At 30.1% G+C, this 16,699-nt stretch overlaps 1 protein-coding gene across 2 annotated transcripts in view; it reads right to left on the bottom strand.

Annotated features, from left to right (window-relative positions):
* Positions 1 to 299: 299 nt before the first annotated feature.
* LOC106459274 (ubiquitin-conjugating enzyme E2-17 kDa) overlaps positions 300 to 16,699 on the bottom strand; it is a 23,548-nt gene continuing 7,148 nt past the window's right edge. For both annotated transcript variants that reach the window (XM_022385725.1, XM_013918883.2), the window contains 4 exons: positions 14,415 to 14,446; positions 8,535 to 8,612; positions 2,925 to 3,030; positions 300 to 844 (listed from right to left, as the gene is read on the bottom strand). In XM_022385725.1, the coding sequence (XP_022241433.1) occupies positions 705 to 844; positions 2,925 to 3,030; positions 8,535 to 8,612; positions 14,415 to 14,446 (356 nt within the window). In that variant the 3' untranslated portion in view covers positions 300 to 704. The remainder of the gene's footprint in view (positions 845 to 2,924; positions 3,031 to 8,534; positions 8,613 to 14,414; positions 14,447 to 16,699) is intronic.

Here is a 16,699-nt window from a genome sequence, read left to right on the forward strand (position 1 = left end):
TAAATGACAAACTTTTACATTATTAAGATCAGTTAACATGCTTGAAAAGCTGTTAATCAACTTGTTTACTGCATGTTAACTTACTCCTTTGGACAAATTTTGATCATAACGAAAAAAGTGAAGTAAAATCCACTAAAAATAAGTAACAACTTTATTTTTTTCTAATTGATAAAATCACAAGTGAGATTAAACTAAGTGCCAGCCATTAGCAAGATATTTATAAGCTTTCTAAATAATGAGTAGAAAGCTTATTGTATCATTATACACACACACACAATGAAAACCTCAAGGAGACCAACTCTGGATGAATGTAAAAAGTTTTTATTTACACACCAACACAAATAGAAAAAAAAAATGTACATTGTTTCTTACAGTATGAATGATTTCAATCAGGTGCACAATCTGACCTCTGGTGGGCTTGTTTATTCTACAGTCAAGCTGGCATGACCAATACTTCTGAAATTTTCTACCCCACAGTAATAATTAAACAAAGCATTTATACAATAAATAATGTAAAGTCAGTTAATGAACATTTATTTTAATTATGGGCAATTCTTAATAAAGGTAACTTTTAAAAAACTCCAGCACTTTAGTTTTTATGTCATGTCCACAGGTAGGAAGTAAAGAAACTTTTTTCACCCTTCCCCCCCCAAATAAAAAAAAAATTATATATATGGAAGAAATGCTAATTATTCACCACAATGTCACATGGCATATTTCCTGGTCCATTCTCGTGCAAGTTCATTATATTTTTCTCGATCCGTTTTGTAAATCTTAGCAATTTCTGGTACCAATGGATCATCTGGATTTGGATCACACAGCAAAGAACAGATGGATAGTAAAACTAGCAAAAAACAACAAATGGTTAGAGGTAACTTACTTGCAAATCAACAATAACACTGTCATAATATATTCATATTTTTCCTAACAAAACTTTTGCAGTTTTCTACTTGATTTTATATGGTAATCATAACCAGATTTTTTAATTTTTTTTTGGCCTATAGAAGATTTTCAAAACCAACAGTATTTGTATGCATTATAATTATCATGAGCCACTATATTGTGGTTCATAATAGGGATCACACTGGAACTTGCTCAAAACTCTAATAGAACATTTGGGCAAAATAATTTTGAAACAACACTCAAAACCATCCAAACATTCGTAATAAGCAAAATAAGTGATGTGATGATTATTATACAAAATCAAAATTTGCCCATTTGTTCATACTATTATTATTATTCGCATTTTTGTTTCACAAGCCTACAGCAAAATCAGCTGGGTATCTTGCACCAAAACCTAGACCAATATACTATATGAAACGCTGTAAGTGTCCATGACCTATTTAAAAGTTATTTTTCAAATCAAAGTTGATTTACATGATTATAAATACATAATAGATGTGATGTTCTGAGTGGTTGCTTTTGTACTCAACACCGGTTGAACACGTGTTTACACGAAATCTCAGACACAAAGTCACCAGGCTCAGTAAATAATTACTTTAAAGACACGAAACTTTATTTAAAGAGATGCTTTAGATCTATTTGGTTTACTTGAAAAGGCTGCTTTTCTATTGGTAAAATTTTATACACATTTAGTAGGGGGTTGTGTCTTACTGTAGGCATATATTTGCCTAGTGCTGTGCATTAAAAAAGCCAAAATACAAGATAATAAATATTTAGAATTTAAAATATACAAATAGAAATTGCAAAAAAAAGTAAGCAAACAAAGCTGGAGATCTACTGCTGACAGTGTGTTCAAACTACAAATCCCTTATAACTCTACTATAAAATTATTACAAGTGATATCTACTGTAATGTGGGATCGCACAAAGATTTTGCAAAAAACTGAGAGAGTAGTTTTGAACTTAATTCAACTAACTTAATTTTGTCATGCTGTGAAATGTTCTAAGTTCTTTGCTTTCTGCCATAAAATAAATCTGGTGTGCATTTTCTAGTGCATTAATTGGAACTGTCATGTGCATATTGTTACTCAAATTTGCTGTCTCTACATGGATTCTTGTGATTACATGTGAGCTAGTTTTTAACAGTGGATGATTACCATAGTTAGATTTCCCTATTCAGATGATGGTGTTAATTCTTTCTACTGTTTTTTGTACTTAGCTGAAATCATGAGTGTGTAGTCAATATTTATTACCACTACATATATTCTAACAACCATTTGTGCACAGCAAGCTGTTGAAGAAATATTCTGTTCGGATAAGATTACTTTGTTGCCGCTCATCTTTTGTTACATTATATTGTGACATTAATGGAAGCCAGTCATTAAATCTGTGCTTTCAAAAAGTTCCTTTAAGAACAACTTTACATTTTGTTTGTTGTAGTTGCATACCAGTACATCTGTTTATCCTTTGTTGTATATTTTTTTGTTTTGAATAAATTCAGTGTGGTGGTTGGGTGGAAAAAAAAAGCCAATGCAGCAGTAAACTGTTGAAAATCACATAACATTAAAAAACTTTTAGAGACAAGATTAGTAAAAATTGTTAATTTATAAAAGGGGAAATGTGGATTGTCAAAAAAAGTACAGAAGTAAGTTAAGTCAAAATGCAAAGATTATATTTTCAAGCCTTCAACTAGAGGCTCTAAAAAAAAGTAAACAAAGCTAGCTCCATGTCTACAGTACTTTTCAATTTTAGTGAAGTCAAAATAGGGATTTGTAGCTTCAGAAAATAAAGTAAACACAATTTCCAGCCTTGAAAATATAATCTTTGCATTTTGATTCTGTACTTTTTGATAGTCCCTATTCCCCCTTTTTAAAGTTTCATATTTCACAGTAAGATTTATGAAGTAATACTTAAATACTGTACAAGTGTAAGTTCATAACTTTTGAACACTGATTTTCAAGCAAACTTAACGTATCTCTGTACAGAATAATGAAAAGAAAATCATCATTGGAGAGTATTCACCTTTTGATATAGTAAGTGCTGGAGACCACTGAGAACGAAGAATATCCAAACAAATACTTCCATTGCTGTTAATATTTGGGTGATAAATTCGTGTTGTGAAAGCAACCTGTATTAGAAAGTTTGAGAAAGAAACTTTTACCATTCACGTGATAGAACTTTGAAAAGTAATTACTAGTTACAAATTTTTCTCGTATACTTTCGAAATAATTATAAAAATAAATTGTATTTTTACATATATATATATTTACTTACCTTTAGCAAGATTATATATCATATGAATGAAAAACAGAAGTATTCATAGCAAGACAGTGTTTTCGATAAATTTTCTTCAAGCATCTACCAACTTTCTCCTATGCTGAATTATAATTAAACCAAAATCTTACCAATTTTCATTCCAAACTAAACCTTTTTTAGTGTAGGCCTATCAAGAACAACAAAGTTTGTTTGATAATAAATTTTCTTATAATTGCTGGCACCAACAGAATTTTAATCAACTTTCTTATGAACCAATAACAAAGACGTTTTCAAGGAAAATCAAAGCACTAGGTGAGTGTGCACTTGTTCGGCCGAAGAAACATATTTTCTTAAAAATGTACTTATTTAAATAGGCACTTTTTGTTCTTTTAGTAAAGTTGAATAATAATTTTATTTCTATTTTAGATAATGTGTATTATCATTTCTCTTTCCTTTTGTTAAATGATCATACAGCAAATATGAGTAAATGTTTGCTACTAAAATTTTATTGTAGCATTTATGTATTTTGAAACAGAATATTTTATATTTTCTCAATTATTTTTAGCAAGGTCCTTTGAGCTCATTTTAGATGAAATGCAACATTTTTATTTACCTGATAGCAAAATATTTTACTTAACAACACTTTCTTTACTAGTCACTTACAAAAATGGCATATGTTTTGTACGGGTACTAGAAGTACTTGGATAGCAAACACTTATACACAGATAAATGAATGAAGCAGACCAATGTCTTAAGCTATGCACAGTATCAAAGTGAAGTGTTTTTACTGTTAAAATTTTATTTAAAACAAAAAAGTAGGAAAATTAACTAATTTAATTGAAATAATAATGTAAATTCATTAAAATTTTGTTCATTGTGAAAACATAACATACACAAATTATGGAGAACATAAAAGTTCAATTTGTTTTGGACCATCTCTCCAAAACTTCAGAACCAACTGCTTCCAGGTTTTGTCAAATCTGATGGCAGTGAATCGTTAAACTATATAAATTTACAATAATTTCTGTAAACTCTGAACTGACTCTGTCTGAAACTGATGATAGGAAATTCAAACGTGGATAAGCTTTTGGTCACCCATGGCTTAAATATGATGGAATGTCAAAACTGAGTTAATGCAAAAATAAAATTAAAAATTCTGATTTTTGATTATGATGCCAATGTGAGTCACTGGTGTATTATGATTCACCTACTTCCTTGACAGGCTTGAAAAATAGTATAAAAAATACTGGACATTAGACAGTATTGTTCAGTCCTGTATCTCAGAAATAATGGTCACATCAAACCCTGTTGGTGTCTTGGCTAAACAACTTTCATGATCAACAAACCTCTGCTGGAAGTTATTTTTGGCATTGAAGGCACCATTCGTATCATCTCATTAGTTCAACTAATAAATATTTATATTATTTTGTTGATTACTTTTCAAGTTAGAGATGTTAGAATAGCTCAACTAACTTTATAATCCCTGTATACATTGCTTTGTTATTTATAATATTTTGTGAATTTATTAACAAAATTAAGTAATATGACATATGCAAAAAGAGCAATTGCCTCAAAGTTAATGAAAACAATATAATAAAAGAAAAACGAGATATAAAAATTCCAAAACACTGAATTGGTAATGTTTTATAGTTACAAAATTGGCAACATTTTTTCAAAACCTACAACAAGTCCCAAGTCAAACTTTTTGTGGTCAAACTTAACTTCAAGACTCAATATTTTTAAATTTGTGAACCGTAAGACTTATTTTACTATAGCACATTTTACTGGAGTGTACTAAATATTGTAATAAGTTTGTCAGGTGGCAGCATCAACCTTGGATATGTATTGTACAGAGCACCCATGCTTTATTCTGGTCACTTCTGACTTTGTGGTTAAGTATCACAATTCTCTCCTACATGTCCTGTGGTCTACAAAAGGCTAAGTTGGTGTTAATATATAATAAAAAAAAAACACTAGTTTGGTAAACATAAAATCAACCTTGTTGGCTTCCACCTAAAAGTGCTAATAATACAAAAATCAAGGACTGCAATGATCTATACAGATGATATGGATGTCACAGACACCACATATGTGATATAATAAACACATCTATAGATTAGAGATGGAAATTTTAACTTGGTAAAATAACACTAAATTTTATATCACATGCATTACCCAAGCTTTTACATATTATATTCCTTATGCATAAATATTTTGATTAGAGGGATTCTTTCATTCCAAAACTGCCATTTTACTAGTGAAGCAAATACTGAAGACTCTTAATAAATAAAAAAAGCAAAAAATATACCATGCCTCAAGATTGTTGATCTCATTAGGTAAAAAGGAATGGTTAAAATCACTGTGTAGAAAATTGAATAACACAAGCCTGTGAACTTAAACTTCATAAAAGTTGTTTTGGTTTTAATAACAGATTTTCCATAATTAAGCTATGCAGGTTTTCGAAAATAATATTCATTTTTTCTATCACATAAGGATTTTTTTAGAAATTGGGAAGAAAAAAAAACTTACTTAGATTTAATTATTATTTTGTTTACCAAAATGAACATTTTTTATTATTATGTTTGTTAACAAAAATACAAACTAACCAAAGAAAATGGAAGAACATTGATGTCAAACGAATATGCATCCTCATTCATCCCGATTTTGTGTGTGAAATCTATTTGTATTGTGTTATGACGTTTGGTGTAAAATCTGCACGTGATAGAGTAAAATGGATATTTTTAGATTCAGTGTACAGGAATTACTATAGAACATGTAAAAATTTCAAGACAATAAAATCACTGCAGGCCAGTGTAATCTAATTTCAATCAAATAACCTTTACTGGGATCCAAAATGATTTGTATTTAAGATTTATCATACTGTAGCTGGATTTCTTACTCATGTTACTTTTTAGATGTACCCAGAAATTTTGACTTAAGTCTTTAAATAAATGCTTAAGTTGAAACATCAGGTACATTAAGTTTTATTTATCTAGACTTTGTGGCCCATACTTTTTGCAACTTTTATACCTTCACTACAAAACCTCACTACTTTTGCAGTTTACAATTATTTACAGGCACATTAAACAAACCAAGACACATATGCTTAACTGGTTTTGCCTTAAGTATCACTTCACTCCAAGGCAGCTCTGCCTGACTCAACTCATGAAAAGTCTAGTAAAACATTTGTGCCCAAGGTTCCATATGATACTCAGTCCCATTTCATATCAACCTCTTTGTAAGATACACAAAATTAACATGTTTTGGACCCAAAAGCCTGTCTGATACACAGTTAAAACTCTTGAAAGACCCACTTATAAACAGGGCCAGCATGAAAATTATTTAAGCCCACTATGAGTGAACAAGTAGTATCTGCCTCCCATACCCCATTGTAATATTACACAAAATAAGGAAAATTACTTAAGTTAGCATTTAGTGTATTCTTCTACATATTTAACGTTATAGGGTTGGGTTATGGGGAAACAAAATATTCTTCCCTAGAGGCATATGTACACTACTACCCCCAAGGGGATTTAACACAAATTCAACTGTAATAATAATAATAACAAAGTTTTTCCGAATCATTTTAAACCCATTTCAAATAACTGCTCATAGCATCTGATGATTGCTAATATCAATCATTTATCTAAACAATTAAAAGACAGGCACTGATACCACTACCTCCAGAAACCAAGAAATGTAAATCAGGTTTTCAAACCTCTATTATTTTGTTTTTAAGGGTACTAAAACCAAGAAATTTAATGACCTCAATAAGAGATTTCTGTTTTTTTCCAGACCAGTTAACTGTGACAACCACAACATCTAACCTTGAAGATATTGATGCCCAAAGTATAGGACTTATTTTCTTCTTTGTTTATGAATGAAAAAAATCAGACAATTAAGGCTAACCTGTTTTTTATGGCTAAATTCAATAAGAGTATTTTTCATTGAACAAGAAATCAACCTTTCCCTTCCAGATAAACATTTCGAGAAGCCTAACTTAAAGTTTTAGATTTTGTTTTTACTTTAGAAGATGGTATTAAAAGTTCAGTCACTTCAACTTCAAAAAGATTATGAGAATTTTATGTTTTGCCTTGCCAAACATCATGTTTTCTAAACTTTATCTGGGCCATTTCATCATCCAATAACTTGGGAATTGCTAAAGTGGCTTTCAAATCACTTTCTGAGAATTCAAGAGAATAAAAAATACTGAATGATTAAAATTAACAATTTCTTGTCTTTAAGAAGTCAAATTTGTATTTTTCAAGCATTAATAAGGCCTAGATATAGCAATAACAACTTTCATGGCTTTTCAAAATTTTTGAGGACTTGCATGTGTTCTTCACACAACAGATAGGACATCATCATCAATTCTGCTGAATGAAATACTGATGTTAGTAAGATTTGGTCTAACCCAATAAATACTGCATCTCTAATTATGAATTTCTTTCCTCAGCCTCCAGATTCATTGACAATAATCGTGTAAAATGTTGTTTTTTAAAAAGGAGGTCTTGATAAAGGTTGTCTGGCCAAAACACTGATCATTTGAATTCTTTTTATCTTAAGCAATTTCAACCATTTACAGCTTTTATCACACTGAAACTGCATTTGTTTATTACTGGTTGATTTTCTTGAGTGAATGCTTCACAACTAGCTTATTGCAAAAATTTTCAGTAAATACTGTCCCACTGACTTCACTTAATATACAATCTGTTTTTTATCAACTCCAATTATTGAAACACTTACCAAGCAGTTACAAATAATAAATTAATACTGACAAAAAGACAACAACAGTTGATCGAGTGGTAGATTGTAAAGTAGTAATCAATAAGGATAAAAAAAAATCAAACTAGTGACATATTTCTATGAAAAACTTGATGTATAGAAGTTTAGGAAAAAAACAGTGATAAACAAGACCATATTAGACAAAAATGCTAGAATTAAGTGGGTTTCTGGCTGTCTACAGCAGAACAGGAATATAATTTCACTTAGTTAAGGATATTAACGGAAAGAATGGAATGGCTAAGTAAGTCCAATTGATCTAAGATAGGATCCGAGGTGGGAGTTAAAAAAAAAAGAAGAAATATTACTATAACAAAGTTCATCAATCTCTTGCTAGAAGATAACTCCTTGAAAAACTTCTGGATATCAACTTTGTAAATTTGTTATAATTGGGGACAAAACAAAACATCCTTGAAGTAAATGAACTAGGTCACAACACAAAAGAAAGTTAATATTTTGCAGGAGATACACAAGATAGCATATCAACATATCACTGAAGTTACACAGGTGAAAATTTAAGAGTACAATAAAACTATGGCAGAGTTCAAAGGTTGATCTTTAAGCATAAAATTAACACAAAAAGCTTTTTCTTACCTTAGGTGGTTTAAAGGGATAATCCGTAGGAAAGTGTATAGTCAGGAAAAAGACTCCTCCTTGATACGGACTATCAGGCTGTTGATTAACAGAATACAAAAAATTGATTACATGACATGTTCAAGTACTAAATTTACACACAGTTAAAATGTCAATCCTAAACTTTACACAAAAGGGCAGGAAATAAAAATCAAAATAAATGAAAAGTGAAACTGTATTAAAATCTATATGTAGAAAAGGGCATATTACAAACAAAGCAGATATTTAAAGAATCTGTAGGCCTATATATTACATTATTTGCCAAACATAAATGTTAAGTCATGAAATGTAAAAAAATTATAATTTCCTTCAGAATGTCAGAAGAGTTGAAAAGGGAGACAGACCACACATGATACTAACCAAAGTTTTAAAAGTTAATTAAAGAGCTGTGAAAGCATGGTCGATTAATGCATCTTCCACATCTGACAAAGCCATTAAAAGATTGCCAGATGTAAAAAAAAAAGTACTTGGAAGGGCAGACACTAGTTCAAAGGAAGAGCAAAACTGCTACAAGTTACAACCCCAATGATAATAATGTAAACCAACAAACAATACATAATTTTGGTTTACATTATTATTATTGGGGTTGTAACTTGTAGCAGTTATAACAAAGGTTTGATCATTGTTGTCCAAGTTCACCTGTAAAATTAAATCAGTTTGAAGAAATGATCATAAACTACAATAACCACAATAAATATCACAAGCTGAAGTTCCTTCCAATATTTTCAAATGTATGAAGAGCAGGCCTCTTAAATTCAGTAGAAATTTGTATGTTGGGCAGGATGATCCCACTGTTCTCAGAGAGGTCTTTGTAAATGAAATTAAGAAGAGGCCATCTAATATTAACCTAAATCTGGATAGTGCACTTAAGCCAAAGCTCGGGTACCACAATAAAACAACCTCATAACTCCACAAGACCAATATCTTGCATAAGTAAAAAAATGTTAGTTATCTAACCATGGGTACTGTTAAAGCTTGAAATTATCAGCAGGTAACTGTACAAAAGCCAATTGGTTTTGGTGTTTAACCAGTGACATGACCATTTAAGGGCATTGTCTTTCTTTGTCAGTTGATAATCAAGGCATATTTATGAATATTAAAACCACTTAGTTGTAAACAACTGTCAAAATTATTTTTAAAAAAAGCTGGCTGCAAGCACAAAATCTATGGGAAAACCACACTACAATAATTGATCAATAAGCATTCTTTCAGCAGCTTGTTACACATATTTTAACCCTCTAGAAACTAAGTTCATACATACTATAGTTCTGAATTCACAAAATTTAGCCAGCTTTTAGTAAACATTGTACCACACACAAGTGTAATAAAATACTTATATTAAAGATTTGTCTGTGAATTTCCAAAGCCTTTACTTAATCAGTTTGGGTGAAAAATGATTTTCATGTTAAGAATAAAAATACTTCTTTTCATCTTACAGTTTCATGTGTCATTTGCATAACTCTAGAACTTCCTGAGTTAGTAAAAGTTTTTTTTAGTAAAACTTTATATTTTTTATATTATTTCCTCTACCCTAATACAGTAGAGAAATTCTCAATGTAGTGAAAAGATGATAAATAAAATGAATACCACAATTTTCTTCCTTTGCATTCACTGAAGTATTAAAAGTTCCAAATTATTTATCTTAATTTCAACCATTAACCTTTTCACATCTTGTCTTCTGATAATTATACAATTTTATTGTTGGATTTTGTACCCACTGGAACAATAATCCTCACATTAAAAGCAATAAATCATAACAGGTGTTCATTAGCTGTTTAATACTGTACTGAAAACAGTGAAATTTCAGACGTATCAAAGTTTTGTTGGGCTCAGCTGAAAAGTTATAATACTTACTCCATCATTTGATAAATTTAGTGGGATATTTGTGAATTCAATAAATATATTGACCAAGAGCAAACAAGGATTGAATTGTCTCTTGTAAAGAGTCTTGTGGAATCTTCTATATACCCAACTGATAAAATGTTAGAATTATGTGGTAACTTATCATCATGCCAGTGATCTACCAAACCTTTTAAAGCTAGCACAAATTGCTCTTGTTTTTCTTGTACACACTGCTGCTTGTGAGAGATGGTTTAGTGCCCAAAACCATGTTAAAACATCAATAAGAAATACATCATCTTCTTATAATTTACAGAACATTTTAACTCTCAAAATACAAGGGGGTCACTGGAAAGAGTTTCCATATCAGGAGGCTATCCTCAAATGTAAGGACAGAAAAGGTAGAAAAATATTTCAGTCCAAAACATAAGAATAGCATGTTTCAAAAGGTTTGGTGAATCAATAGTTATGTGATGTTTTTCTAGTCATCACTCAGTTTTTCACAAATACATGTAAAACAGCATTATTTTATACATATAGTCAGTGTGACCTAGTCATATGTGGTTTTTTCTAGTCATAATTAAAGTACCATTATCAATTCAGTGTGTGTTTATGGAATTGCAGAACATAAATAAATAGTTGGTTTTTAAATCTTTTTCTTGATTTGTTATTGTTCATATATTTTTCTAACCATGTTAAAAATCACTCATTGTTTTTCAATTTTCCCTCCTCCAAAATTTACAAATAAGTGAAATTCACTCAACCTTTTCTAAACCTGGGCAAAACACTGTAAAACTCTAAATTATTCTCTTTTCTTGTCAAAACACAGTCTGATTCAATTACTTTAGAATCCAATTGACAAATTATTTTTCTCTATTCTGTTTCTTACTAATAAATCTGTAATAAATTCACCTACGTTACCTTGTGGGTTACCACAGTTGTATCTCGAACTTTAAATAATTATCTCTCTTGAACTGTGAAACTCATTTTAAAATATTGCCCATAATGGTTAATCACTCACACGCTGGCTAACTTCACACTTTCTTTCACTAAGTAAATTTTCTCTGACTGAACTTTACGTTCACTTCATTTGCTCTCGCTCTGTTACCTATATATATACAATTTGTTCACTGAAGCCTAGAACTTTCAAAAAACTATGCAAGCGACACTATAATGTAACAATACTCACTTAAGGTAATGAAAAAATACTGAAGATTCAAGTAACTTGATGTCAACAATATTAGTAAAGCCAAGACTCATACAGAGTTACATAACAAAATTTGTCACAACTAATGCTTTTAAAGAGATCAACCTTCAAAACTTCTGCCAGGAAAAACTAAACAATCATTAAATATTAAGTAAAAAATAAATTAAATAATAATGCTTAAACTAAACAGTCTTGTATATCCAACAAAAGTACAAGTACTGTTGACCACCCATACAATATTCATTTACCAACAATCACAGAGAACATTTGTAAACTGTCTTCCCTTGTAAGCAAAAAACAAACAAACTGAAATTCAGTGAATTATCATCAGAACTTTTCACATTAAGGAAACTTTTCTTCCATCATCCACTTTCCTATTTTACTAAATTCTTAAAATTAACTTTTCACTTTTATGACATTCATAAAGGAACCACACAGATGCAATCAATACAATAAACATATAAAAAATTAAAGTATTGTAATTATATGACTTTCTTTCATGAAATATTTTGAAATAACAGCACAAGGTAGCCTAATAATAGACCAGAATTTTGATAGTGCAGGAATACAAGCAGTGCTGATGCAGCTCTACATTTCATATGCATTTTTTTTCCCATTTCCATGCAAAAAGAATATGTTCAATTAATTTATTATGTAAAGCGAAATGTATTTTAACATTAGTAAGATACTTGTGCAGACTTGAGTGTCTCATGTGATTAGGATTCCACATCACTTGTCTCACAAACATTTCAACGAGTCATGCGGCTTAAGCTGCCTAAGTAGTTTTTGTTTGTCATATACAAAACTGGAAAACCATATAACAGTGGTTAATCTTTGCTGGTCTACAACATACTGCTAAGCCATTACACAGAGAAAAACAATCTCCCTATGAATTTGACAATTAATCACTGTTCATATTCCTTTGTCACAAAAACTTACAGTGAGCATTTCTCAAACCTTGTTTTTTTTGTTTGTTTTTTTTTTATAAGTTATGGTAATTATTATATACTAATGACTAACAAAAAAAACATTCTCCAACTAAATATGCTTACCTTTGTTGAATATTTTAATTACTGATTTTTACATTTGCTTACATTATTGTAAAAATTTCCAAAAAACTTGTTTTATAAAACTAAATTTTATCTGCATTTTGTTTAAAAAAAAAACACCACATGCAATTTCACTGGATTGAAAATACAATTTAGAACATTTCTTACCATAACTAATCCATAAGCAAGCCATTTTTTTTAAATTGCTAATTAGAAGGTTTCATTTAATACATGTGATAAGTTGTAAACCTTTTTTTTTCTTCTTCTTACACCCCTTTTCAGAGATTTTCTTTGCCCATTCAAGCATCTACTTAGGACAATAACACCTTACAAACAGCAGCTTTGTCAGTGAAAGGAAATTTGATACAGTCAAGTGTAAAATTATCTTAAGTCTACCTCATCTTATTCTGCATAAAACAGTTTTCTTATCATATGGCACCATCATAACCCAAATAAAGCATAAAATGATAAAGAAAGATTTTTAAAAAATAAGGAGTGTAATTGGATTATAAATTGTTCACAATCTTTTTTTTAGCAACATGTTACCAAATTAAGCTTTTATCATTGTTTTCCAATCTCTACAAGTCTTCACCAAACTGAAAGCTATTGTGGCTTATACAGTTGAAAATTACAGGAAAAAAAAAGATTACATGTTTAGATCACTAGCCTATAACTTCTCTAAGCTGAAATATAGTCAACTATATCACAATTGGACAACTCAGGTTGAGAAACAGTGACGGGTAAAATCTACAAAACTACACTCGTATTGAAAGTTAAAATTGCTCTGTTTTTTACAAAACTATTTTGACTTTCTTCCTAGATGGCAATGAATTTCATTATCATTATAAAATAAATTAAGGAAATTCATGAACAGTGCTGATTTCATTTGAAGATTTGTTTTAATGTGTATGTATAAAATTAATTAAGTAATTTTTTTTTTAACTGAATAAATTTCAACTTGAAAATAAAAACTTTGAGTTGAAGAATAATTAAAGTTTATTTTCTATAAAATTTTTAATTCAATGATACAATTTTACTCTCTGAACAGGGTGAACCAAACTGGACAACATAGAGTTAGAGCTAATTTGTCTCTTCTGTCACAAAACATACCTTAATTGATAAAAGATAACAATGGCTAGGAGAGAAAAAACTACTAAAATACAAAGTTTGATAAAAGACATATGTATGCTCCTAATGATCTGCAAAAATTATTATGTTTATTAGAATAAATACAACCACATGATACTGTTTTCTCAATATGGATGACACGGCACAGTATATAATAATTCTATACACAAATGACATTTTAATTAAGAATGTAAATAACAAAAAAAAAGTTGTTTTTCCACTCTCTTGACTGTAATATTTAACACACTGTAAGTGCAGGACACAAAGTTTGACTATACTCATTCCAGTGTTTTATCTTCTTTAAGGAAATAGCTTAGATGCTACTACAACTATTATACAAACAATAATTATATTTCCCATCCAATATTCCTCTTTTTCTCTTTCAATCTCAATTTTGTTTTAAAGAAACAAGAAGTAAATGTCCAGATTTTTCATTGTTTTTTTTATCACCCAATAAATATTTGCATTTCATTACAACTTCCAATTTCCAGCCAAAGCAACATGTGATAAATTTTTAATGGGTGATCAAAACAACACATATAGAAAAAAACTATACTTGTTACATTCAATGGCAGTGCTGGTAGGGGAAAAAGATATAGAAAGTGTAAAAATACTTACTGGTCCCATGATTGTTGCTTGCCAGTGAAATACTGAAAGGGAACAAAGAAAAATAAAAAAACAAAAACAATAAAGCTAGTTAATACAAGTAGTTCTTTCTGTGTACCTTATACAGAAAATTAATAATTCGAGCAAACTTGGAACCAACTGTTAATCCCGAGTTGTTAGAATAAAACACAATTAATGACAGTTAATACTATAGTTAAACAAGTGCCAAAAAGATTTTGCACATCATGTACACTGGCAAGCCAAGTGAAAATTAATTTTTACATTAGTCTTCATGGTTTTTACTCTATCCCACTGTATCCATTTTAAAATTAATATCTAAATTCAATAAAATAATTGTTACATCTTTACTATAATTTTAAACTACTTGTGATTTTGAAACCAAAAGTAATGCCTTAATCTATTAGAAAATTCAGAAAATCATTATTAGGGCTTTTAGGCCAATCACATCTTGGTTTATACTTACAGCATTAATTGTTTTTTGTCCTACAGCCCACCAGTGTGGGGGGGAACCCATAGCATGGATATCTATTTGAATTTCATTTTAGTTTCATGTTACTTTCAAATGTGATACTTTACATCTACCACGATTTCAAGATTAGAATCCCCAAAATGAAACTGAAGTGGGATCGCAGAAAATGAGGAGGTGCCTGTCACTGCTGGAAGAGGAAGGAGTATGTCATTCCTGATAAAACTGTAATGTTGGATCTATAGGAACCATATTGCTAGGAGGAATGTGATGAGCATGTTCTACTAAGGTTATGATATGTGTTTATCTAATTGAAATTGGTCTGGTAATAGCCTAACAGCATGATAAGCCTAGCTCAATACAGTATAGACTTAAATCACAGATTCTTTAACTTGAAAAAAAAATAATACATTCACAGTTCTGGATTGAGGCTAACCCATACAACCAAACTAGTTAGGCCAATGATAATTTATAAAATGTGTACCAACATTAAGTATTAACTAGGCTTAGTGTTTTATTTTCAATAGAAACTTAATATTTTTTCCTGAAGTTAATTGTTCTTTTTAATTAGCAGAGGCATAAATTTTACCTGTTATCATTGTAAAAAAAAAGATCTCAACATAAATACATTATGAAAGACAGTTCACTTGCTGTAAAAAACAAAGTACAATGACATAGAAATGGAAGTTTATCTATATGTATATGCTGAAGCTGCTCTAATGTGGCATCTTTTATTACTTAGAATAATGAAAAAAACACACATAATCAATGAATTAAATTGCAGTTTCTACAGTATAAATTGTGTGTGTGCACATGTGTGTCAGGCAGGGTATAATTAGTTTAAACAATTTATTCTGCATAGTAGGAATTGGTCCACAAAATAACTGTGCAACACTTCACAAGCATGTGTCAAACATGCCGTGTCAGGTAGAAGCAATCTAAGAAAACAAAACACTTGGTCAAGTTGCTTGAATCATCAGAATAACGTTAAAGTCTATTTTTTATAAAAAGTGGTTTAGTACTACACTTCTCATATTTATCAATTCTTAACCATGATAACAGTTGTGCACAATACCTTTCTTCACTATATGCCTACTCACATAGTCATTTTTTCTATCCAAATTCTATCCTCCAAATTAGAAATGAAACATTGTACTATAACAAGAATAAAAAAAGACCATAATTTAAGTTTAACTCCTTAAAATGGTCTATATCCAGCAATATTATCACCAAACTGAACATTACTTATTTTTACAAAATATACAAATTATGAATAATCCAAAAAATGTTGGACCTGGGTTCAACTAGTACCATAATAAAAACTGCATCACAGTTTGTGCTACACAAGAGTAAGATTGAATCTTGTGATTTGGATCACAAAGCAGGACATAATACCAGAGAGATTATTAAATGTTTATGCACACACATAGTACATTAATATATTAGGTCGTCAAGAAATTAATGTCGCCATTTGGAACACTTTCATTACCCCCCCAAAAAAAAATTTACATCACGTATAATAGTTAAACAAACTGCCTAAGTGTCACGTTAGTGTAGCCTACATAATGTGTAAAGTTTAGTATACTATAATCCCTTATAGTGATGGCACACGATGAGACACACATTCGGCATGTAATGATGTTTGAATACAAGAAGGAAAACAATGCCTCTGTAGCCACAAAGAATTTCAAAGAAGTTATGATAGTTCAGCAAATTTCGTTCAGGTGACTTTAGCCTTAAAAATTGTGATGGCAGAGACTGACATGTTGGAATTGATATTGATGCTTTCTAGACGCTTGTTGAGTCTAAC

The sequence above is a fragment of the Limulus polyphemus genome, unplaced genomic scaffold (genome assembly GCF_000517525.1).
Source record: "Limulus polyphemus unplaced genomic scaffold, Limulus_polyphemus-2.1.2 Scaffold584, whole genome shotgun sequence".
Classification (NCBI taxonomy): domain Eukaryota; kingdom Metazoa; phylum Arthropoda; class Merostomata; order Xiphosura; family Limulidae; genus Limulus; species Limulus polyphemus.